The sequence below is a fragment of the Desmodus rotundus genome, chromosome 5, assembly GCF_022682495.2.
Source record: "Desmodus rotundus isolate HL8 chromosome 5, HLdesRot8A.1, whole genome shotgun sequence".
NCBI classification, from domain to species: Eukaryota; Metazoa; Chordata; class Mammalia; order Chiroptera; family Phyllostomidae; genus Desmodus; species Desmodus rotundus.
Window position 1 is genome coordinate 102,921,676 of NC_071391.1, and position 25,941 is coordinate 102,947,616.

At 42.8% G+C, this 25,941-nt stretch overlaps 1 protein-coding gene across 4 annotated transcripts; it reads right to left on the reverse strand.

Moving 5' to 3' along the window:
• Positions 1-1,523: 1,523 nt before the first annotated feature.
• On the reverse strand, positions 1,524-24,639 carry MRPS5 (mitochondrial ribosomal protein S5). 4 transcript variants are annotated; one of them, XM_045184903.3, is made up of 13 exons: positions 24,347-24,639; positions 23,129-23,261; positions 22,351-22,431; positions 18,537-18,674; positions 14,336-14,461; positions 12,727-12,960; positions 10,995-11,029; positions 9,470-9,560; positions 7,263-7,309; positions 6,749-6,806; positions 6,374-6,436; positions 3,953-4,089; positions 1,524-1,896 (listed from the first exon to the last, which is right to left on the reverse strand). In XM_045184903.3, exons 4-13 carry the CDS (start codon positions 18,574-18,576, stop codon positions 1,672-1,674), a joined length of 1,056 nt encoding a protein of 351 aa, XP_045040838.2. In that variant the 5' UTR covers positions 18,577-18,674; positions 22,351-22,431; positions 23,129-23,261; positions 24,347-24,639; the 3' UTR covers positions 1,524-1,671. The 4 variants fall into 4 exon arrangements, with proteins under 4 accessions (XP_045040838.2, XP_024432475.2, XP_045040839.2 ...); XM_024576707.4 differs by lacking the exon at positions 23,129-23,261; XM_045184904.3 differs by lacking the exons at positions 23,129-23,261; positions 24,347-24,639 and adding an exon at positions 24,193-24,306.
• Positions 24,640-25,941: the final 1,302 nt, after the last annotated feature.

Below are 25,941 nucleotides of genomic sequence, written 5' to 3' on the forward strand. Positions count from 1 at the left end.
GGAGATCTGGACAGCTACATGCAAAAAAATGAAACTTTGACCACCAACTTACACCAGAAACAAAAATAAATTCAAGGTGGATAAAAGACTTAAATAGAAGGTGCAACACCAGGAAAGTCCTAGAGGAGAACATAGGCAGGAAAATTCCACATAACCTCACACAGTAGTATTTTCACCAATATGTTCCCCTAGAGCGAGGAACATAAAGGAAAGACTAAACAAATGAGACTGCATCAAATTAAAAAGCTCCTGCACAGCTAAAGAAAACTGAAAAGAGAACCAACAGCATGGGAAAATATATCTGCCAGTGATACCTCAGACAGGAGTTTGATCTCCAAAATACATAAAGAACTCACACAACTCCACTCCAGGAAGACAAAAAACCCAATTAAAAAATGGGCAAAGGACTTGAACAGACACTTCTCCAAGGAGGACATACAGAGGGCCCAGAGACATATGAAAAGATGCTCAGCATCACCAGCCATCAGAGAGATGCAAATTAAAACCACAATGAGGTATCATCTCACACCAGTCAGAGTGGCCAACATAAAGAAATCAACAAAGAAGTGTTGGAGAGGATGCGAAGAAAGGGGAACCCTAGTGTACTCTTGGTGGGAACGCAGACTGGTGCGGCCACTGTGGGAAACAGTATGGAAATTCCTCAGAAAACTAAAACTGGAACTGCCTTTCACCCAGCAATTCCACTGCTGGGATTATACCCTAAGCACCCCGAAACATGAATCCAAAAGAACCTGTGCACCCCAATGTTCATAGCAGCACAATTTACAATAAATACTCAAGTGCTGGAAGCAACCTAAGTGCCCATCAGTAAATGAGTAGATCAAAAAACTATGGTACATTTACACAATGGAATTCTACACAACAGAAAGAAAGATGGAGCTTATACCCTTTGTAACAGCATGGATGGAACTGGAGAGCATTATACTAACTGAAATAAGGCAAGAGGTGAAAGACAAATACCATATGATCTCACCTTTAACTGGAACCTAATCAACAAAATGAACAAGCAAGCAAAACAGAACCAGAGACATGGAAATAAAGAACAAATTGACAGAGCCCAGATGGGAGGAGGGAAGGGGATAACAAGGCAAAGAAGGGGAAAGGTCATCAAGGAACATGTACAAAGGACCCATGGACAAAGACAACGATGGGAGTCGGGGGAGGATTGAAAGTGAGAGGTGGGGGGTGGGTAGGGCAGGGGAGAGTAATGGGGGGGAAATGGGGACAACTGTAATTGAACAATAATAAAAAAAAGATAGTTAGAAAAATAAAATCTTTTTTTAAAATTAAAAAAATAAAGAAATAAAGTGCCCTGACTGGTGTGGCTGAGTAAATTGAGCATGGGACTGTGAACCAAAGGGTCACTGGTTTGATTCCCAGTCAGGGCACATGCCTGGGTTGCAGGCCAGGCCAATGGTACAGGGCGCTCAAGAGGCAACGACACATTGGTGTTTTTCTCCCTCCCTTGCCCTCTCTAAAAATAAATAAAATCCTTAAAAAAATTACATTATAATTATTTATTATTGGTAAATGAAGTTAAAGTTGGTCCTTCCTTAAAAACAACAAAAAGCCCATTCTTCTTTCAAGGTGTGAGAGTGAGTGTCCTCCAGGCACTGACATGACACTGTGGTTGGTGAGGCTGAGGGAAGCTCAGGTGGCACCTCTCTTTAAATTCAACCACACTGAGCGCTTCATTCCCTGTGCTGCCCTCACGTCCTCCCAGTCCAGTATGACGTCTGAAACCTCATCTTCTGGCTCCGGATCCTTCCTCAAGGCCCCCTGGGGCGAGGCGACCACGATGGGCAGAGGGCCACATTCCTCCCGGAACTCCACAACATGGAGACTCTTCTTATCAGCCTGCTGCTGGTGGGTTTCCTGGGCAAGACCGAATGGAGAACAGCAGTTAGGTCTCTGACGCACAACTGTAATTCAAAGAGCAGGATCTGCCTTCAGCTAAGAAGACGTCAACAGTGACAGCACTGTACCACCTAAGGGAGTTAAATACCCTTTCAGTTGATTCTGGGCTGACCTGCTCTAGGTGGAATCATCTCAGCCCTGCCTCCCCACCCCCAACTGGGATGGAAGAAGGGCCTTGGCCTCTAGTCTCTGGCCTGCCAAGGCCCCCCAGTCATGTACCAAGTTGTGCCCAAAGTCAATCGGAATCTCATCAAGCCCCATGTAGCTCCCATTTCACAAGATACAAAGAGAGAAGATGTGAAGGATCCACGGACACGTTGTCAGCACCTGACCGGGAAACCACAGGACGAACCACCTGGTTTCTTCAACAAAACAAATGCAATAAAGAGAGAGAACCCTACGCATCAGTGACTTAAGACATAGCAAAAGCTAACAGTGTACTGACTTATCTGCAATCAGATTCAAACTATATAAATTTTTTAATCTAACAAATGGACATTTCTACAAACACTGATGAGATGCGTGGTAATACTAAATTCCTGTTAATTCTTTAGGTAAGAAAATAAATAGTGATGTGGGGTAGTTTCAAATCCTTATCTCTCAGAGATACGTATTTATGGAAGAAATACAAAGATGTCTGAGGTTTGGTTCAAAGTAACTGTACCCGGGTGGGGGTGGGGCTGAAAAACAAAACGGACCACTCCCTGCTGCCAGCGCAGAGGAGCACCAGGGGACTCATGACAGGAAGTAGGCACAAAGTCTGGGAACAGGCAGACACATTCAGCAGGCAGTTTATTAAAATACCTGGTATGTTCAATGTCATGTTTCCAGACTCTGTCCACCTTGCAATATTCTAAGTCTATACATGTTCGAAATTAGGAAAGAGGTGAGTTGTTTCATAAAAACCAATGCTTGTTAAATCAGCGCATGTTACTTAAATTGGTGGCATTTTTTTCTTGAGTAGCACGTTAAACAATGAGACTTTTTTATAGCTGATGGCCTTTGAGGTGGTTTGCGTGATACACAGTAATTATATTAGAAGATTCAAAGTACTAACATAAAACAAAAATATCACATAACTGAACAAGTATATCTGACTATAAATATAATCTATCTAAAACCAATCTTAGCTACAGCAAACAAACCTCTAACAATAAGTTAAATTTAGGAGTATGTACATTTGAAGTATGTTCTGGACAGCACCAACACAGCTGTTCAAAAAAGATCTTTTTACACAGCGCTTTTTCTTTTAATTAATTTTCCTATTTTAAACAGAGAGAGCTACAATTATTCCATAGGTCACTTTATTCAAAAACAGCCATTAAACTCTCTTAAGTGTCACAAAGCCTGTCTAAACCCTCAATAAACGGAGGCCAGAAAAAGGATTCTCTTGAACCCAGTTGTCTTTCCTCTTCCTCCAGATCTGCGAAGACCTGCCCCTCCTTTCGAGGGACAGTCAGCCCTTCCTGTCCACTGGGAGCAGAGTGGCTGTGAGCCCACCCAGGCTAAAGGGACAGATGGGCGGCAGCCCAGAGCTCCCATCTGTGTGGAGAAATAACCTGGCACATGAGCGCTCAAGGTTCCCAACTCAGGACTCTGTCTGAGCGCCCTATGCAAGTACCGTGCCCCGCTTCCACTGAAGACAGCTCAGGAGGAGAGAGGGGGCTGAGGGGCTTCACCCCAGTCCAACGGAAAGGACTAAAGTAGGAAATAAATTTTTTTTTATTTTAATTTCTCTGTTGTTGGAGATTTAGAACAAACATGCATTCTTTTCATAATAAAATACAGATTGTAATTACTGGCTCTAAAAAATACTTAATTTTGAAAGTTCAAAAATTCCATGAAGTATTTTTTAAAAGGCTAATCTTCACGAATTAATTCTTCAGCTGCATTAACTACCTAATTAGACAGCAAAGAACCCCCGTGTCCTCAGGTAGCCCTGGGACATGGTGGTCTCAATGCACACAAATGAAATGCAAACCACAACTTCTGTTTCAGACCCAGGCAGGGTTACCTGGCGAGAGAGTCCATGGAAGAGGCCCCGGGTGAGGTTGAGCATGTTGAGGGACCCCGTGACCTTGGCGTACATGTCTTTGATGCCAATGAGACGGCAGATGGTGATGATGGCCCGGTGACAGTGGAGTCCATAGCCTAGCAAAGGGAAAAGTCAGGGTCAGTCACCCTGCTGGCTTTCCCAGGGCTCTAGCTCCTGGGTTTAGGAGACTCTGGGTCACAGTCTGGCTTCGTCACTTCCCAGCTGGGTGACCCTTCACAACTTACTTGATTTCCCTGAAGACTCCATCTTATTTAAATAAGATGTTATTCAGATTAAAGAAATTATATAGATTTCTTGAGCACATGGGCCAAAAAAAAGAACAAAGTTGGTAAAAAGATTAGCTGAGCTGCCCAAAAGTCCCTGGCACCCTGCTAAGAACTAAGGATCCAGGGACACATCCTCTGTCACCCGTGACTGCTTGGCTGCACTGAGCAGAGATGTCCACTTTCCCCTCCTGGAGACCCTTTCGGCTTTGCTAACACTCTCCCCCAATGTTCGCCTGGCCCGTCCCTCTCACCTCCTGGCTGGCCTTCCCTCCAGCCACATGCCCTATTCATGTCTTCTCCAGGAAGAGCTTTAAAAACACAAATCAAACACATCGCTTCTCCTTTCAAGCCCTCACTTCTCATTGTTCTCTGAATTAAAAGAATATGAAATGAAATAAGAATAAAGAACCCCGCCCCACACAGCCCTCTCTGATCTGACATCTCACGGCCCTCACACAGAGACTCTGCCCTTCTGCCTCCACCTTGGGGATTTTGCACTTGGTGTTTCCCGGCCTGTTCTCCCCTTACGGCTACCTCTCACCTTCAAGGTCTCACTCGAATACCTCCTCCTCAGAGAGGCCTTTCACCACAAGATCGAAGGTGTCACCCTCCCTTTCCCAAGGCCGGGAACCGCCCCCACACCAGCATCCTGACTGCTGTTTCAGGCCCTCAGCAGAACCTTTCTCTCCGATGTTCCCCTCAGTAGAACGTGGGCTCCATAGAGCCGGATATGGTTTGTTTACTGCTCTGCCCCTGGAGCCGAGATCAGTACCTGGCAAATGCAGGTGGCAGTGAGAGAAAAGAGCCTCAAGTTCAGATGCTAACATTTGCATTAGACAGACATGAAACTCAGCAACCTCCGCACTCCCTTTAAGGCATGGCACTTTTCTCGGTCATTCAATATATGCATGTAAAAACTGTATTTGGATACAAGTACATAACATACTCTTACCTAGAACTGTTCTTCCTGTTAGAAAGAGGAAAACAATTGTGGACTCTACAGCTACACCAGATCATTTGAGAACTGAGGGCTTTACAGGGTAGCTAAGGACAGGTTAACAGTGGGGTGGTTTGTTGTCCTGTGTGGAGTTATACACACACACACACACACACACACGTGTCTGTGTGTGAACAGTGCGTACACACACTGGTGTGTACAGATGCACACACCCCTGGAGAGGTGCACATGCAGGAGAGTGCAAGGCAGCTGACCGGAGGGCCTCGGAAGCAGACCCTGCCCTGCCACTGCCCGCTGGATGACCCAGGTAGGATGCGGAGCACTCAAGGGAAGGCATGTACACCGCCCAGCACCTGGACCACAACGGGACACTCCACCAATGGCAGCCACTGCTTTGCAGAACATCGCCAACAATGTTATGTGGGGGCTTACTCTATGGACTTTTGATTGTGAAGACTTCCAGGTAGGGACCATGTAAAAAAACATTTGTGTAATAAAAGCTAAATTCGTGCACGTGTGTGTGTGTTGTGTGGGAAATGCTTTGTGGTGTCAGGTGAGGATCAGTCCTGTCCCGCAGGCAGAAGTTTCCCACAGTGAAGTAGGCTCGGAAATGCTGCATTCTCGACCCACCTCTGGGAGACGCGCATCGCACAGCAGTGCATTAACGACTGCGATGCTCACAAAGACGCACAAACACCTTTCTGACCTTCCTTAATCCAGTTTTCCTACTTGGGGCTCTTCTTGAAGTAACACCTATTAACACCTTCTCACAGAAATAGTGACGCACGGGAACATACTTTAGGAAAAGCTGTCTATCATATCACGCCATTGTAGCTTCAAAATCAAAATATTCCACCCCAATGAACAAGTAATAGGTTAGACTATATATTCAATAGAAACCTGAAAAATACAGCATGAATTAGGAGACATGGAAGATAAAAAATGGTAAAGTCTACAATTAAATTAAAATTGGGGCAGTCTTTCAAAAATCATTTAGGTATGAAAATCATTCAGCCTTCTTAAAATCTAACTGAGGCCTTCCTGTTTGGCATTTTCAAAAATGAGCTCAAGTAAAAGGGAGCAAAATAAAGAACGAAACAGAACCACTATAACTGCTCTGCTTTATCTTCAAAAAGTTATGAGTTTTTTAGTTACCTCTGGGTTGCTTCTTCATCCTGATATGTGTCCTTTTAAATGTTAAAGAGATATCATGGAATACTGGAGAGTCAAAACACAGAGAGGAGCAGAATTAGGTATACAGCTTTAATGACCTCGCAAACATCACAGAGCAACTAGTAAGAGCCCAAGCAGCCAACACCCAGTGGCCAAGGATAAATGCCAGAGACTGATTTCACTCATCACCACCTTCTCAGGAAAGAAAATCTGTTTCTACATTTTGTGTTTATTCTCAGAACCTAACAACAAGCAGGGAGAAACAAAGCTACCACAGAGATGCTACCACAGAGATACTGCCACACATAACGAGCAAGTGCAACCCTGCAAACTTCAGAAGAAAAGATTAACACTCACTTGTATGGTCTTCATAGCGTTCTATATAATGCAAATAGTGAACGGCTCTGTTCTTTGCCTGAAAGAAGAGAAATATTTTTCTTAAATCTACTGTTGGAATTTACATTTTCTCAGAGATTTCAAAAACTACCTTTCACAGAATATTACGGAAAATTTCAAGCATAAAAACAAACTTCAGTATATACTTGTAAAAGCTAAGGATTTAATAAAAGAAATCTTAACCTTAATATCACTATCACATCTCAGAAAGTTAACAGTAATTCCTTAGTGTCCACGAACATTCTGTTACTGTGAGGCACCTTCCCAGCTGTCTCACTATTTTGGTAACGATCACAAGTCGATGAAAATGATGCAAGAGGAACACAGGCATTTCAGAAACTGCTATTTGTGAGATGGGAGCTCGGACAGCAAGCCTCAGGGGAGGGTTCTTGTTTTATTTCTGCGCGCGGTCCCCGGGGTGTCTAGCACAGAGCCTGCTGATCTGTTACTGTCAACAAAGAAAAAATGTACATACTTTCCTGAAAGCGTCCGACCGTTCAGTGGCTTTCCCAACGGCAAAACCTTTAAAAGGAAAAGCCAACGTATGAAAAGGGGCACGCATCTGGTACACAATGTCTCTCACCGCCTGTCAAGTTTCAGCCCCCACAGTATTTCATGGCACTTCATTTCTCTTCTGCCCACAGGACACCTGCTACGCAAAACAAACGGCAAAGCACGAGGCTACAGAGACTTGCTTATCTGTTTTGGGCGTTCTGGAAATAGTTCATTTGATTATCTATGAAATCTATAACATTACCCTTTTATAAATCTCTATGTAAATACATATACTCAACAAAAAAATAAAACCTAACCATGCCCTAAATTAATAAGGCACGCGGTTTTGAATATTTTTGAAAATAACCAGAAAGGTTAGGAAAACATACATTGACATGCAGTAAAACTACGATTTCATTGGAACCTGCAGATGCAATGCAGATTTCAATGAACTAGGAGATAAAATCAATGACTCTTGACTGTGTGAGTGCTTAGCCCCATGAAGTGAGGTTTATCACAAGTTACCAGAAATGCCTCCACTGTCTGCTGTCACCATTAATTATTCATTCTGAAGAATGGATTTGAAAGTTATACACAGGAAAGTAACATAAGACAATATTGCTCCATGAGAAATAAAAGACACCTGAGTAATTGGGACAAAAAGAGTCTAATTTCTAGTTCAAACACAACAAATTAAACCACAGAAGTCTGAGAGGAGAACATGAGCGAATGTTTACAACCGTCAAATGAAGGTTTTCTAAGTATAAAACCAGAAAACCAAACACAAAACTAGAAGTAAAAAAAAAGACTGATAAACTTGCTATGTAAAGATTTAAAAAACTTCTATGAATTTAAAACTTATGTGTGAAAGAAATAAAGGAAACTAAATCAAAATATATGGTAGCAAAGGGCCAATGCCTTTACCTTACAAAAAGCCATGTCCTCAATAAGGAGAACAATGCCCAAGAGAAAAATGGGCAAAGCAAATGGACTGACAGATCTCAATAATGGCAATAAACACGTAAAATGGTGTGCAAACCCTCCCGGTTAAGGAGTGCAAATCAAAATAGAGAGGTTTCACTATGACACTGAATCAGTACTCTGACTTTATCCAGGGCTGGCAAAGGTGTGAGGGGACGGGTAACCATAAATTGGTGTAACCTTTTGGGAGGGTTCTGGCAATATTTTATCAACATTCTAAGTGCATATAACTTTGAGGCAGCAATTTCAGTACAAGAAATTTCCCCTATTGACATTCTTGCCAAAGTACAACAAATTACAAATACAATAAGCTGTGCTTTTAAATAAATACTACAAAATTTGAAACAACAAATGTTCATCCATAGGTAAAAAGGAACAAAAATTAAATTTACCCACACAATGGAATACCATGCAATCAGCACAAAGAATGAGGGGGCATCTACTTATGCTCATACAGCAAGATCTTTGGGTAATGCTAAGTGAGAAAAGGTACAAAATTATGGATATACTATGATCCCTTTGCGTAAATTTTTATAAAAAGATATATGAATAAACAATTTCTGGAAAGATACAAAAATAACTGTTAAGACTGATTTCCTTTGGCAACATACTATCCTTATGTATAATGTGTTATAAAGTGTCAATACGGTTTAATAGGCAGTTTTCTTTCCCTTACACAATCAGGTACATGCTTCAAAAATAGATGTTCACTATGAAAACCTACAGAAAAGTACAAAGAAAACATATAAACACATATTTTTTAAAAATTGGAATTATATTTGGCCCTGTATGAAGTTGTGTTTTTATACTTAGCGTTTTTTGTGAGTTTCCATAACTCTTTAGTGGTTACAGAACATTATGATGTACGGCTGTGTTCTTTTGTGTAACTACGTCCCTGCTCTTGAACATGTAGTAGTTTCTTTCCTCATTTTTCCCTGTGACACATAACACAATAGTGTCTTAAGCCTTTTAAAACATCCACTGGTCCTCACAGAAAAAGGCAGATGTGGGAAGATCTGTTCTTTCTTTTCCAAGGGATTTTATGGGTTGACGACAAGGTTTGTGAGCTCGGACCCTAAAACATCTCATTCACCAGTAGAAAAAGTTTGGCCAGCAGCACGAGCCCAAGGACTCAAAGCTGAGTACAGGCCGCACCTACCCCTGCCTCCACCGCCAGCGCCACCTGCGTCCCCAGAGCCCACTCACCTGCAGCTCCTCTGCCATTCCCCACGACGACCAGGACGCGGACTGATTTCTTTCTTCCCTCTTTGGCTGTCATATTGAAAACATTTCGTACCTAAAAGATCAAATGTTTCATAAAAATTACACCTCAAGAAAATTCTGAAGTGGGGAACTGGAGCCGCCTCCTTACAAGTGCACGCACGCACACAGGCACTCGTGCACAGAGACACGCCATCTCTGACCACGAGCACACGCACACACCCGCCACAGGAAGCCCCTCCCTAGACCATTCCTTCAGGAGTGAAATGGAAATAAGACTCTCTCTTCCTGTTTCTCAGGGTTGTAGCAATTCAACCGAGGTAACTTAAAGGTCTTTGAAACCGTACAACTCAATGCACCCCATCTTAACCGATGTATACAAAGGAAAAAGTTACTGATTAAACTCTGACACAGTTTATAGCTGGTGGCCATAAGACACACCCAATATCACAGATGTTGAAATATGAAAAAAATGTGTATTTTTCATATTTCATTATGAAATGTATATTTTCATAAAGAATAAAATACAGTATATTAGCACAAATCTGGATCTCTACACTAAGGATTACTTGAATCCTCACCTGAAAATAGAAAAATCTGGAAATACCTGCTTATTATGAACTACAGGAAAACCTGTTTTGGGGGGGCGGGTATATATAAAAGGCCAGGAACCATGAAAGTGTTCACTAAACTGCTTACATAGCAGCCCCTTTCCCATAAAATGAGGTTAACGGAAAAGGGAGCCAGAGGCCACTCCTGTGGATCATCTTACAGGAATCGCCCACATATACAAGAATTCTTCAAAGGAATTAACTTCCAAAATCTATACACTAGGACCCAAAGATATAAAATACTTGTAACCATATTTTTACTTCTATAACACAACTGGTACTGAAGAAACAATATATAAATTCAAACACAAACTCAATAAATGATTACGCCATATGGCAGTTAACAATGACCAAGCCTGAAGCACCAGCTCTAGGGAAGATGACTATTTCAGGGTCTGCCCTGGAAAGTGACTGAAATTCACGTGATACAGGCTTCAGTCTCCAAGGGCTGCTGGGTGATTTCCCATCAAGAGCAATATAGTCACAGCAGCTCCATGCTTTCCACCCCTGCCCATGGCTCCTACAGTCTCTGCTCCCTGAACTAATGCCAGATACAGCTGGTTCATAATTCAAGGATAGACTGCTATTGCTACTTTAGCTTAAGGAAGGAGGGGAATCTAAATGTAATCACCAAATTCTGTTAACAACATCACCAAAGCTGCCTTGTCAGAAGGTCTCAACTGGTAGCCCCCACAAAAGGGCAATAGTCAGGACAATCAGTACCAACTGACCGAAACTCAAGTTTCATTATTTTCTTACCTGTATCAGCTCTGTGTCTTAAAAAACGTCACACATCAAGGCTTTTCCTCACAGTCCTCTTCCCCTATCTCCACTCTACCCGCCCCAACTCTCCCAACTTCTCCAAAGGCCTAACTAGGTACTAAATTCGTCATGCCTACCTCCAGTATCCTGGTATCAAAATCATCGTATGTTTCTGTAGAAAGAAAAAAAAGACAGGCATATAGTTTCTTTTTTGTACAATCAGTGTACAAAAGCATTTTTAACACAGGCACGATCATCGAAGTTATGTGAGAAGGAACTCAGCTCTTTTGGTGCCACTTCCTAGGCCGTGCCCTGGCCCTCCAAGGTCACCAGACCGCTCCACCATTAAATTCATAAACAGAGCCACCGCCTCCCTGACTGCATCCTCCTACCCCTCCAGCTTTCTCACTCTATGACACTCTAGGCGATGGTTCTTGGAGCTCCCCAGCACCTCCAGACTCTTGACCGCTGTTTTCCCTTCCCTCTCACCCTCTCTGGTCTTCACAGCCTCTCCCACTCAGCCAACACCCCACAGCCCATCATTTCCACCAGATCTTGGGAATATCCTCGACTGCCTCACCCTTTTCTCTCCATCATACTGTCCAGGCCTGAATCAGTGCAGCTGTCTGGCCACACCTGGCCTGCTGGGAGCTGCTGGAGAGAAGTCAAACTATAGTACACACAGGGGCCCCTAAACATTCATAGTCTCTAACCCAATCAAGGGCTCCCTGCCACCTGTCAGCCTTTTGTGTCCCTTTAGTCAGGCCTCTCTCCACTCACCACACAGCCTCAAATACTATGTTCTTCTACCCTTCTACTATAGAAAATTTCAATCATTCACAAAAGTAGGATAGCAGAATGACAGCTTATGTACTCATTAGCCAGCTTCGAGAAGTATTAACTTCTGGTCGGTCTTCTTTCTTCTAAATTGTTCAATTCCCACTCCACTGGAAGCCAGTCCCAAATGCCTAACTTCTCATCAGAATAATCTGGTGGCCCCGCTCATCAGCGCCCCACCCTCCCTTCAGCAGATGCCCCTCCTCCTCACAGTCTACTGGAAGCCACCAGACAGACATCTTTCACACAGCCTGTCCCACACACATTTCCACTACCAACACCACCGGCTCGCCTGAACCTGTCACCAGTTAACCCACTTCTCTCTGCTCTGAATCTGAGCCCCCATTAGGGACTTAGTTGATCACTTTTTCCTGTCTCCCCCCGTATCTTTCTCCTCCCCTCTGAAGCATTTTATTCAGCTCTAAGCATGTTCCCCAGAATCTCTCCATCTTAACCTCTGTTCTTCTCTTTAAGTCAAACTTAAGAAAGCAGCCAAACTCCTACCTATTTCTTCACCTCCACCTCAAGAATGAATTTTCGAGATGACTTTTACTTCTCTACTTACACAGAGCGGGGGGGGGGGCAGTGAGGAGGACTTTGTTTTCTAATTTGGCCTGATAAGTGTTCCAATTTTTCTTTCATGTGTGCTTTTATGAGGCTTAACGACAACTATCTGGTTCATCCTCTGTTATGGAAACGGCTCCCTCGCCACGCTGCTCCACAGGCACCCCGTGACCCGTTATGTTTGGGAAAATGCTTGCGTAGCTCCGTAACACGCACCACCACAATTACGGCTCCAACAACCACACAATAACAATGTCAGAACCCAGGGCTGTGCATCCTGTTTGTGGGATACTTCTTGGTTACAGGCCTCTAATGTTCCACAAACCACAGCAGGAATTATTTCAATGATGTTCAAATCCCTTTTTGGAAAAAAAAAATCTAAACAGAGAAGTAAATAAAATCATATTAAGGAATTCTAGAACTATAAGTACTCTGTCACAAAGGTAAGCAAAACCAGGACTCTGCTACCTCCATTGGGACCAGGGTCGGGGGGGCCAAGACTGACACCTCCCCACGAGTTTCCACTCCAGCCTCGCTCCCGCTTAACCTTCATCTTCCTCTTCCGGTCCCACTCTTCTCTCTGTTGGATCATGTCAGTTTCCACCTTCGCCTGCTCTTCTTTGCTTCTTTGGCCAATGGTCTGCACAGCTCCATCCCTCATAAGAGGGACATTCAGACCAGGCCAGAGGAAGCCACTATGCCCTGAAGGTTTAAAAACATACATGAGTAAAAATTTTTTTTAAGCATTCATTTCTTGAGTGTTAAAACGCCAGGCAATGGGTATACAGGTGACATTGCTTGTAGGTGCTTAAACTGACATAATCACTGGGCAGGCCACACCCGGCACATCTATAAAAATTTTCAATGTACCTACCTTAACAGCTATTAATCCCACTTCACCGTATTGCATAAAGAAATACTCCCACACAGGTAGGAGGCCTATGTGTGCCCAGACAAGGATGTCTACTGAAGTGATATTTATAAAGGCAAAAAATGGAAACAATTGTGCTCCACATCCAGCACTAATGGAGTGGTTAAGTGAACCATGGCATTTCCAACCTGTGAAACCTTCTGCACTAAAGTGAAATAATGAGGTTGCTCTGTAGGTTCTGATGTGGAACAATTTCCAAGACCTCTTATTGAGTGAAAAAGAACAGTATGTAGCACATGATATAATTTAATTATTTTTAAAAGGAAAAAATATATATATTTCTTTTAGAATTTTTAGGCATATAAAAGCATTAAAAAATGTCAGAAGGAAACACACCAAAATGTGATCAGTGGTTTCCTTGGGGGTAGCAACTCGGAAGGGGGTTATTGAAAGGACACCAGGAGGACTTAGGTTTCTCCTACAGTCTGATTTTTTTTACTGAGAAGTATACATGTATGATGGTTGTAATTTTTAAAATGTTATAAAATACAAGCCAAGTCAGAAAAAAACATCCAAGTGGACATGAGTAACTAGAAGAACAGTGAAGGTGTTTATTTCATGCCTAAAAGGCTATTACTATCAACAGTAATTTGTCGGCAACCACAGTACAAAACGGCAATTTAAGTGCACCATACTACTTTTCCTTCTTCAAAAAACACAAGAATAAACAATCATGTGTTCCCGGGGTTGGCAAACTATGCACCAGGGGCCGAGTCCAGCCCACCACTTAGAAGTTTTATTGGAACAAGCTATGTATTGTCAATGACTGTTTCTGTGCCCCAACAGCAGAGTTCAATGGTGGTAACAGAGAGCACGTGGTTCACAGAACTGAGACTACTTACTAGCCCTTTGCAGAGACAGCTTGCCAGCTCTCCATTTGTTCCATCTCACCCCTGAATCATTAGCCGAGGATGGGGACCATCAAGGCAGGTGCCACACTGGCACTGAGGGCTTACTGAAGGAATGAACGAATGAATGGGTCCCTCTCTGTGAAGTTTTTCTCCCCCAGAATCCTGGAGCAATCAGTAAGCAGCAGATTCTAATGCCCTTCCAGAGAAATGTTTTAATGCTTGTAGATTATAAAAAGATCTATAAAACTGGGGAGAGGTGGAGTACATCAGTTGTTTTTTAAGTAAGTGAGTTTACCTTCACCGATGATCTGACCCCTGTTCAAATCCTTTCTTCTCTTTTTCTTAGTTCTCTTGCCTCTTCCTTTTTTTGCTCCAGCACCAGTCTCTGCTAAAGCACCTTTCCACAGCTCATCTGCTGTCACTGTAATGAAACAGGTTATTTATTTATGTCTCAAAATTTTTTAGCAATGATCCATGGCCTCCCACTGAATAAAAAAAAAAAAAAACAAGAGGAGCCCAGCTTCACTTGCAACATTGCAGCAAGGAAAGCAACATTAAACCATTCTTCGCCCATTATCACATGGTTACACTTGGAAAACCCAAGAGGAGACGATTCTGCCACTTTCAAAGAGGGCCTTCTTCCACAACAGACAGCCAAGATTTAAATCTCTCTCACAAAACACACACACGAATAAATAAATCCCACCCACCAGATTTGTTTCTCAGACATTTAATCAACTATGTTACAGGTTTCTTCCCTACCGTCTTGCTTCTATTATAACCATTGAGATAATCAATAACTATCCTTAAATAAGGTTTTTTAGCCCAAATAAGATCAATATGTCAATCTGAACCAATAAATGTTAATAATTTTGGGTTTTTTGCTCTACTCTTCTGTGAATGCCCTAAACATGTCTGTGTATCCTTCAAAATCAAATGCCCAAATTCACCTTCGACTCTGATTAAAGTCTAACCAATGCACAGGAAAGAATGAGCAAGTGCGAGCCTGGGAGTTAATACCTGCATGTGAGTATGTGTCTTTCTTACATCATGCATGCCTTGCCCTGGCCGGGGGGCTCAGCTGGTTGGAGAGTTGTCTCACACACTGAAAGGTTGCCAGTTCGATTTCTGGCCAGGGTACCTACTGAAGTTGTGGGTTTAATCCCTAGTTAGGGCACCTATGGGAGGCAACTGATCGGTTTCTCTCTCACATCAGTTTCTCTCTCTCTCCCCTTTCCTCTCTCTCCAAAATCAATAAACATATCCTCAGGTGGGGATAAAAAATCATACTTGTCTTTTACTTATGTATGACACTGCTGACTTATTTCCAGTTGCGAATTTCTAGGATCCCAACACCTTTTCCCACCATACACTACAATCAGTATCTCCCCCTTTGCGCTTGTGGAATGTTTAGATTCTTTATTTCTGAATTGTATTGATGTAGCTACACCATTTATTAAGTTTAAATTCTTTCTTCCTAAGGATACCCCCAACCTTTCACAGTATCACCAATTGATTGGACAGCCACAGATTGTTACATTATCGATTTATTTAATAAAGAATCAAGAGCCACATAAATTTAGCACTGGTAAAAAAAATCTAAGCTACATATAGCTGCATGCCTGAAGTACTAAACATATTCTAGAAGGCAAGTGAGCATCTTCATTCTTCTCTTATGGGCCCTTAGGTTTAAAAGTTCTACCTGCTTGCTTCATGAAAGGCCTTACCTTGACCCTCAAGGTAGACAACATGAAAAGGGAAAAATGTTTCGGATTTATAATACTGTAAAATGCTTTTACCTGCACGGTATACCATTTTTCAAATACACACATACTATTACAGCTGATCTTCATAACTGAGTCGTAACTCCACGTCACATGTTGCTTTGTATATCCGTGATCAGAGCAAAGAGTTTAGGTTGAGCTCAAACTTTAGGATAACATTAATTCACTTAAAAGAACCACAGGTTCACAATAAAAGGTACCAACTGCAGCCCTGTCTGGTGTGGCTTGGTGAGTTGGGCGTCGTCCTACGAACTGGAAGGTCTCAGGTTTGATTATAGGCCATGGCACATGCCTGGGTTGCAGGGCAGGTCCCGGTGGGAGCGTGCCAGAGGCAACCTATTGCTAATTCTCTCACACATGGGTATTTCCCTCTCTTTCTCCCTCCCTTCCCGTCTCTCTAAAAATAAATCTTTTGGTTCTTAAAAATCTTAAAAAAATTACCAACCTCAGACTAAACTCTAAAGATTTGATTTCCTTTCCCGACTGCTTAAAAATTATAGTACCTACAAATGCCACCCAAACCTATAAGTTCACAATGAGAACATTTCTAATGGGATCATATTAAGAGGTCAATTGATTACAGAGCTTTTCATTGCTTAGAATCAGAATAAGTTATTTTATGTTAACAAGAACTTGGTATTTAGACAAAGATGTAGAAAACTAAAGAGTTTAGTTCATTTTGTTTTTACATAAGGGGGAAATAAAATTTCTAATCTACATTGAAAAAAGACAAGTCATATGTCAACTTTTGAATAGCATCAATCTACTTAAAATGATTTTAATTGTTTTTAAGATTATTTTTTAAATCTTGAAAATATAGGCAGTATGAAGAATATGAAAAACAATTAACAGTCCCATCACTGTTAGAATATAAATTCTACCTTTTTCTTTATTCATGCATGCATACACAAATGTATACATTTTTGTTTTAGACAAAATTGAAACTATAACATATGTACAATTTTGCATCCTGTATTTTTATTTATTACATTGAGTCTTATCTAATATTCTTAATATTATTCATGAACATAATTTTAAAAGATGTTTTAATCCTCACCTGAGGATATGTCTATTTTTTTTTTGAGCGAAAGAGTTGTGGGGGGAGAGAGAAACATCAATTGGTTGTCTCCTGCATGCGCCCCAACTGAGGATCAAACCCCCAACCACGGTACCTAGGTATGTGACCTGACCAGAAATCAAACCTGCAACCTTCTGTGTATGAGACAATTCTCCACAAACTGAGCCACACGGCGAAGGCATGAACATAATTTTTAAATGGCTATAAGTTGAATAAGATTGTTTTGACAAAGAGTTTATTATTTTAATATCAGGATATACTGATTTAAGATTCTAATTAACCTAAAATTCCATTTAGAATAGATTTACTATTATTTCAACTCTTTCTGGCATTTTTTGGGAAGGGTGTAAGTAGGTTAATATATACACTCCTATTAACTATAATACTTATGTAAACTAAAATGTTAATATTCTTAAGAAATCAATGAATTTTGAAAAATGTTTTTTTTTTAATTTCTTGGAAGAGATTCGGAAAATCAAAGATTATTTCCTACTGAAACAGCAAAAACTAGCCCCCTGCTAGTTTCAGCTGAGTCTTCAACTGAGCCCCTCCCCTTGAAGGTAATCTCAGTATGACTTGGAAGCAATAAAATCAGAAGGTCCCATAACTGAGAAAGAACACAGGTTAATGCAGAGTCAGAGGCTGGTGGAGAACAGTGCAGGGATGGGGTCTAAGAGGGCAAGAGGCACCTCTAGAACAAGGAGTTAGAGAAAAGGCCTTTTAGGGCAGGGCAAAGACTCTTTTTAAAAACTCGCAAGGCCTCTGAGTCTGAGACAGCCCCTAAAGTACAAAGTCAGCTCTTAGAAACACGTGGGGCTAGGAGCACCAGGAGACTCCAACTCCACCCACCTCTCTTTTCTCTTTGCACCCAAATCCGCAGATACCTTGACGCCTGTGCTACTTGTCATGTCCCTACCTCTGGTCCTCTTTCCTGCACTGCTGCACAAAGGACCTAGTTACAGGAGACCTGCACATTACAGTGAACTAGACCCACACAGAGAAATACTCGACCGCTGCAGCACTGCACTGCAGGAGTCCATGAACTAATGGGGAAAAAATTTAATATACTGCTGCATGCAAAGACGGCAAGCCCAGGATTTCAGGGCAGTAGGGTTATAGGTGCTTTTCTTTTTCTGATTTTCTGTATTTATCAAATAGTTTTAAATAAATTGGCTTTATAATTCTAGTGTTTAAAAATTTGCTGATGCTGAGTTGTAACTTCACTCTCCATTTATCCCAGTTCAGACTGGACCGGTTTGCATTCTACCACGAGTCGTAGCGTTAACAAGCTGTCTAGCTAAAATGAACTGTTCCGGATTAGCCGTCCTATCTCGACTAAAGCACAGCTGAAATCAGACTCTGAGTACATTCCTGGTGTGAATCTAAGTCGGCCTCAGATACCCCAAACAAGGCCATTAAAGTCAACCAGTGGGCCCCACGGGAACGTACAAACACGACCACGGGTAGCATGTGAGATCATTCTACAAGGTGCAGGAAGAGACATTACTTTAATAGCACATCACATCCTAATCACTAAAGTGTTAATTCATCTAAGGAAGAAAAAATCACAAATATAAAAGCACCTTTTATTTCCCTGTGTCATGAAATGGGAAGCTTGTGGCCAGGCTACGTACATTTGGTGAAGAAACTATAGGATCTATACTGTTGGCCCATCGGCTTGCTGGGAGGAGAAATCCAGCATTGTGTCTGCAGCACACGGGTCAAGTGGCTGAAAGGACAACTGTCTCTGGTTCCTGGAGATGACAGAGGACCTGTAGGAAGATGGAATAAAACTTTGAGTTAGATGCTCCGTGGCTGTGAAGCAGCATTGCCAGCACCAAGCAATTAATTGCTCCTAATAAAAATAAGTCATTAAAATCCTGAACTTTTAAGAATCATACTTTGAAGACAATGTTTCCTTTAAAACTAAAACTAAACTTCAGACAGGTAACCTAAACGGCACTCTAGTCAGAGAAGTTACAGTGCATCCACACAAAGGCGGGAGCTGTCTAAAGAAGGAAGTAGACCTGCCCACACAGCTGGTTGCTATGCTGCAGGACAGGAGCCCAAGCACAGCACTATTTCCTCCCAGCCAATGGCGCCCTCTGCTGTGTGCTGCCGGACAATGGAAACACCCATGTGGAAAGCAAAGACCCGGTAGACCGACAAGGTGCAGACCAGTGCTCAGAGCATCCAGATTCCCGTTTAACAAATACGAAGCGGGGTGTGAATATATTTTACAGACCAACTCCAGAAGCATATACAAGAAGGTAACGGTGGTTGCCTTTGGGGAAGAAAACAGATACATTTGAAGTTGGAGATGAGAGACTGTTTTTTGGGGGTTTGGGGGGAATTTTTTTTAATATATATGTATCACTTTAAAAAGTGTTTTTAAACAGCCAAGTCTTAGAAGCAGGTATTTTATCAACGCCCTGGATAGTGGTGTCCTGTGAGGAAGATGACAGGGGTGAGAGGAAGCAGTGGACTCCACGAAATGGAAATACTGATTGGAAAAAGTGTACAAGCTTGAGCTTTTGCATTTCAGTGGAGAACCTAGTGATTACGAGGGAAGTAGAGAAAAAAAAGGTTTCTTAAGGGTACTACTGGGCTTGACAAACAGGCAGCCAGAGAGTGGCAGTAGCTACCCTCCAGTCTGAAAAGTTATAGAGAAGGATATGGTAACAACTGTTTCATCCCACACAGGGCCAAACACCAGAAATATCTTCGTGGCAACAAAAAAGAATCTGGTTGAGTATATGAGAAAAATTTGTACTATGACTGCAATAAACTGTCAAAATATCTCCCCTGTGAATAGACACTGAAAAAATAAAGGAATAATCTCCTTTAATAGCTAAAAATCATTTCATCCACCCCTTCATTTCACAAGAAACTTAGCCCTACAAGGTTAGGGATTTGCCAGAAGTCATTAGATGAGTTAGTAGATGAGATTTAAACACCAATTTCAATCCCAAACGAATTACTCAATGGCAAGAAGGTGGAGGCTGCCTAGGTGAGTTTGTGAGGTAGTTCGCTTAGTGAATTACTCAATAAAAAGTAAATAGAAAATAATGGCTTTCCATTTTAAATAAATTTAGGTTTAAAGAATCATTCTAAACCCTATTCTGTTGGACACACTTTTAGCTTTTCTTATAATCTCCTCAATCTACAACAAAATATCAACTGGACATGAATTTTTATCTTGCACCCTTTAGAACTGAAATCTGATATACTTGATATATTTCAAGTGTAATAAAAGTCACTATCATCAGTTCCTTAATCTTTTTTCAAAAGACAAATACTACTCACAGTTAATAATGTATTTACCTTAAAAAGGTCCAACTGTCAAAACAAGAAAGAATTCAATTTTAAGAGTTTAGGAATAGCCTCCCCATATATAATCACCACGATTAAGTTTACTTAAATTGTGTTGTGATTTTTAAAACAGAAGACAGCAGCGGCTCCTGCTAAGTCACATTCTGAAGCTCAGTTACAGATAATTATCCACTGACAATCACTGATCACTTTTGTTCTGATCCTTTGACTTCTTTTTAGTTTCAAACCAAGACGTCCCTGTCTCAGGAAACCACCACCATGGAGTCCGCAGAGGGCTGAGCCCAAGAAGCCCCCATGGGTGGACCTCTTCAATGGCACAGAGTGCATCCCTGAGGGTCTCATTTTATCGCCCATCAGTTTTCACTGTGAAGAATTTCTTCCTTTTAACTAGGTTTCTTCTATTAAATCAAGCTGGTTAACTAGTGACATTTAAGAGATTTTAGAAAAATTATGGTTATGTTTCTAAACAATCTGTTGCAAACATCACAATAGCCACAAAGAAAACAGAGCAACTTTTTAAAATCAAGGCAATTATTAACTGTAGGAGAAAGAAAATGTTGAAGAAGAAAATATAATGACAGAATACTAACTAGCTCAGCTGTGATAATATACACATAATCTTAATAATGAAAACGCCATCCACAGAATCCATCTAAATTGTGCGTAAAACTATGTTGGGAAAAAGCAGGGATGGAGGTGCAAGAGCTCTTCGATTAGCGTAACATTGGGTGGTGGGCAGGCAGTGCACGGTACAAATCACCTATCATAGAAATGTACACTTGAAACCTGCATGATCTTATTAGCCAGTGTCCCCCAACAACTTTAATAATAAAGACTAAAAACTAGCATAACATTAATAGAGACAAAAACAATTTGCACAATCTATTTCGAAATATAACCAGAAGAAAGCTAAAAGAATTGAAAGCATCTGACAAGATGGAAGGTGGGAAGGAGTAGGAAAGAGAACTGGCTTTCAGACATAAACCTTTTAGTATTCTGTAGAAATACTGTATTTTAAGAAATGACACAACAATCTTCAAAGTAGGGACTACTGTCCCTATTTCATAGATGTGGAAACTGAGGGTCTGAGGGGTGACATCTGCCATGTTTGCAAAGGGAGAAAGTGCTGGATCAGAGAACCGTGCCATCATTCTGCCCGTCAGCATTCTTCTGCACTCAGGGCCTCTGTAGGGTTATCCCCTCAGCCGAGGGTGCTCCCCTCTGACCTCCTCACATCAGTTCAGCTTGGGGACGCTGCCTGGCTCGTAGTAAAGGGCAGAGTAAATAGTTTATGAATGGATGAATCACACAACCAACAAAGGAATAAATAAGGAGAAGAGCCCAGGCCACCAGATTACTCTGCTGGACATCTCAGCAAGGTATACGGGCATCTTGACAGACAGAGTTAACAATGAAAGGGAATAACACTAAACGTAAAGCCCAGCACACAGAGTTCCACAAACCCAAGGACGCAATGGGCTTGTTTCAATTCACAGCCCGTGTGAAAAGGCAGGATTAAACTGACCACAGGCACAGCACGGGCTCAGCAAGGCTTAGCTTGTACCCTTTCTGGAGAGTGACTGAAGACAGAGCCCTGCACTGTCCGTACAGGAGCAGAGGCGTCTACAGAAACTCAGAGGAAGAGACATCACAGTATCCAGACAACTCAGGACCCAGTCCTGCCATTTACTGTCTGTATGACCTTGTCCAAGTCACTCAGCCTCTCAGTGTTGTTACTTCATATCTGTAAATTGGCAGAAACAATTTCCTCATAAACACCTGTGTGAGAATTACCTACGATTACATGTCGTAAGCCTGAAACACAGTAACCACTCAATATATTATAGCTACTTTTGTTTTCAAACTGTAAGAGAAAGTTTATTTAGAAAGATACAAGGTTGGGGCTCTGGAAACAAGTTACAGTGACAAAGGAAGCAACTGCAGCTATTTTTAAAGCCTTGAACTGTAACAACTATAATCATAAACAATATTCTTTAGACCCTACATATTCCAATGATAAAGAATGTGCTTTGTTCATTTATATTTCTAAAAGCTACATAAAGTACTCTTACATTAGATCTTATAAGTGAAGGTAGTTGGATAAATGAATCTCACCATTACTGAGAACAGTCTTCAACGCCAAAGTAGAAGCTGCTGGAAAGGTGTTGACATAAAGCTTCCTGGACCATAAATGACCTGTAAAATTAAAAAAAAAAATTTAAGATATATTATGACATTAAAAAGAACTTCAAAAACAGTAAAACCCTTGTTAAGGTTAATGTTAATATCTATAGAATAAAAGAACCAAGACAAGTAAACGAGTAATTTCTGGGCTCCATTACCACTTGCCCAAGTGACATCACATCTCCTTCATTCTCACATCCAATCAGTTCCCAAGCCCTATAAATTCTCCTCAGAAATGGATCCACCTGTCAGCTGACCCCTCCTATGATCTCTCTGCCCCTTCCTAGTTCAGGCATTATCACCCCTCAGCCACAGGGTAATTAACAACAATCTCCTACTAGATCTTACTGCTTCTGGTCTGTCCCCTTGTAATTCTCCATCTGCTGCCAGGCAGGCCTTCCTAAAATAGCAGGTCCGGTCACTTCACAGCCCCAATATATCACCTACTGCCTGCAGAACAAAGCCAAAACTCCTCAGCATAGCCTACAGGGCTACAACTTGGTCCCCACCTTCCATATCAGCCTCACTCCCTCCACCCTCCCTTTGGCCATAGTCAGTCTTGAACACACTCTGCTCTTGCATCCTTTTGTGTCTCTGACATATTCTGTGGGGTGTCTGAAAAGGCACCTCTTGCTGAATGAAGCTGCAGTGCTCCCCCCACACTCTGCTACCCTCTCTCCTCCAGAGTGCTAGGCTGTAACTGTCCTACCATTTCATAGAGTTCAGTGCTTCACAACAGGCTCCAACAGCATTAGCCGGCAACTGACTTTTGAAAAGGGTGGAAGGCAAATCAGTGGGGAGAGAATAACCTTTTCAACAGTGGTGCTGAGACAAGTGAATATCTGCATGGAAAAGAATGAAGTCAGAGCCCTACTTCATTCACATCATACATAAAAATTAACTCAAAATAAATCAAAGACCTAAAGGTAAGGGTAAAAGCTATAATACTCGGAAAAAAACGTAAGGGTAAATCATCATGACCTTGGATTTGGCAATGGCTTCTTGAATATGACACAAATAGCATAAACAACAAAAACAAAAAATCAGATTCTGTTGAAATTTAAAACTTTTATGCTTCAAAGGACAATACCAAGAAAATATAAAACAACACACAGAATGGGATATATTTTTTGCAAAACACGTATCTGACAAGAAACTTGCATGTGGAAAATATGAAGAATTCTTACACTTCACTAATAAAAAGAGCCCAATTTTAAAATGGGCAGAGTTACGTAAACAGACATTTCTCTAAAGACCATAAACAAATGGCCAATAAGCAGTAAGAAACGATGCTCATTGGCCAGCGAAGAAATGCAAATCAAAATCAGGGTGATACCACTCCACTCTCACTAAGATGGCTATAATCGACAGCGCCAACGACAGATGTTGGCGAGGATGTGGAGAAATTAAAAGCCCTCCTGCACAGCTGCAAATAGCCAACAGCGGTGGGGGTAGGAGGGCGACAGCAAAACTACTGACATTCAAAACATCCCTGTCTTTAACAATAGCCCTGGCCCGCCCGGGAGCTAACCGGACCAGCACTAACCCCATCCGACTCCAGCTGCAGCACGACCCGGCTCCCTTACACCGTGCGGGCCGCCACCCACCCTCAATCCCCGCGTCCACAGCACTGAATGAACCTGTGGGTCGGGCCCGTCAGGAGGGCGACTAGCTTGCGGTTCCCGGCCCCTCTCCGCCGAGCAGGCGCGAGCGGTCGGGTGAACTGACCTCGTCCAGCCCTCCCTCGCCTTGCAGGCTGACGCTGCCACTCACAGAAGGCTTGGGCGCGCGCAAGGTCACACAGCAGACAGGACAGGACGGAGCCCGGCGTCAGCGCCCCAGGGTCCGCGCGCGGCTTCCCGCTTTTCTCCCCCTGGGAGAGGCCCCCACCCGACTCGCAGTCCCAGCTCTGCGTTCCCGTTCTCACCCACTGGTGCCCCGCACAACGCAGGGAGGCAGCCTGCCGCGCGAACCGCCGCCGCCATGTCGGAGCCCCAGCAGCGCCTCCTCCAGGCAGCCCTCACCACCGCCCGCCGGGACTGCAGCTCGTAGCACCGCGGACCTCTGCTCCCCGCGACTGAATTCGCGAGGCCAGACGGCCGTGCCGCTGCGCATCCCCGGGTGGGAGACCGTGCCGACCTGCACTGGGCGGAAGAAGACCGGCACTGCTGCGGCTACCTGGCAGGGTCCTCGCGTGAGGACCGGGGAGCGGGGTTTGGCCCGTCGCCGCTGGGCGTTGGGATTGGGCAGGCTGTGAGTCCTCTCGCGGGATGGGGCGGGACCAGCCGGATCTACCAGCTGACGGGGGCGGGCGGGTGACCTCCTCCTCCCCTCGCCGAGCGCTGGGCCAGGCACCCTCGGTCCACGTGGTCGAGGTACAGACGTCAGGGGAAAGGTGTGAGTGGAGGTCCGTGGTGGAGTAAGACAAGGAATGTGGGGAAGTCGCTCATACCCACTCCACTAACGCTCTGAAGTTTACTAGCTTTAATATGATTCTAAGGTTTGGCCACAGACTTGTATCCCACATCTGGGCATGTTTTTACTCACCTGGGCTTGGCTTCATTTGGGCCTTCCAGGATGACCCAAGTACCCAGAAGGGGAGACACTGACATCTTGTAGGAAGCGAGGAATACTGCTCAGACAGGCCTCTGGCTTTCAAACTTCATGTAAAATGCTCAGACATACAGAAAAGTAAGCATAGTAACAAGTTAGAGCCCAAGATTATCAAGATCGGTAGTTCCTTCATCTACTACTATTTTTCCTTTGCTGAACTAAACAACTGGTTTCACTCTTGCCTATTTTAAATTGGCTCATTTGAAAGAAAAGAGATTGATCCACACCTAGTGCTGGCAGGGGGCTGGGAAACAGGCACAGAGATTATTTAGGGATGGAGAATTGCTGCCTAATTAAATCATGTGTATGGCAGGGTGCCTAAAAAGTTGCCCCCCAAACCTACTCTTCCTGTAGTTGCATGTCATCCTTTGCCAAGTAATGGAGCTTATGCCCCCTACCTCGAATCCAGGCTGACCTACCACTGCTTTGATCAGCTGAGAATGGTACCAGGTATCCTGGGGAGGCAGAAGAGAAAAACAGTGATCTTGAAAATAGATCACAGTGTGGACCCGTGGTCATTTGTGCCAATTCAACACCAACAGCAATCCTCAGTTTGGGTGTGGTGAAGTAAGGAACTTTATTCAGTGTAAAGTAGTTCAAATGTGATACAACACAGCTGTGAGGAAGCCATGAGGCCTGGCCCCTTTGGCTAGACAATGCTGTAAGATAGCTTGTGTTTCGACTCAGTAAAAAAGATGCACTCTCCAGTCTTTGGTGGAAAGAGAAAGAGAAAGTGTATCCCCAGGGCCAGACCGGAGCTGGTTTATGGGACCAAAGGCCCCTCCCCTGGTCCCTGATTGGGCTGTCACAATGCAAATGCACATTCCATTGGAATGCACATTCCAAAAGGAGGATTGGTCCTCCTTTTGATTGGTCCAAAAAGCACTGACCTGATTGACCAGAATAGAG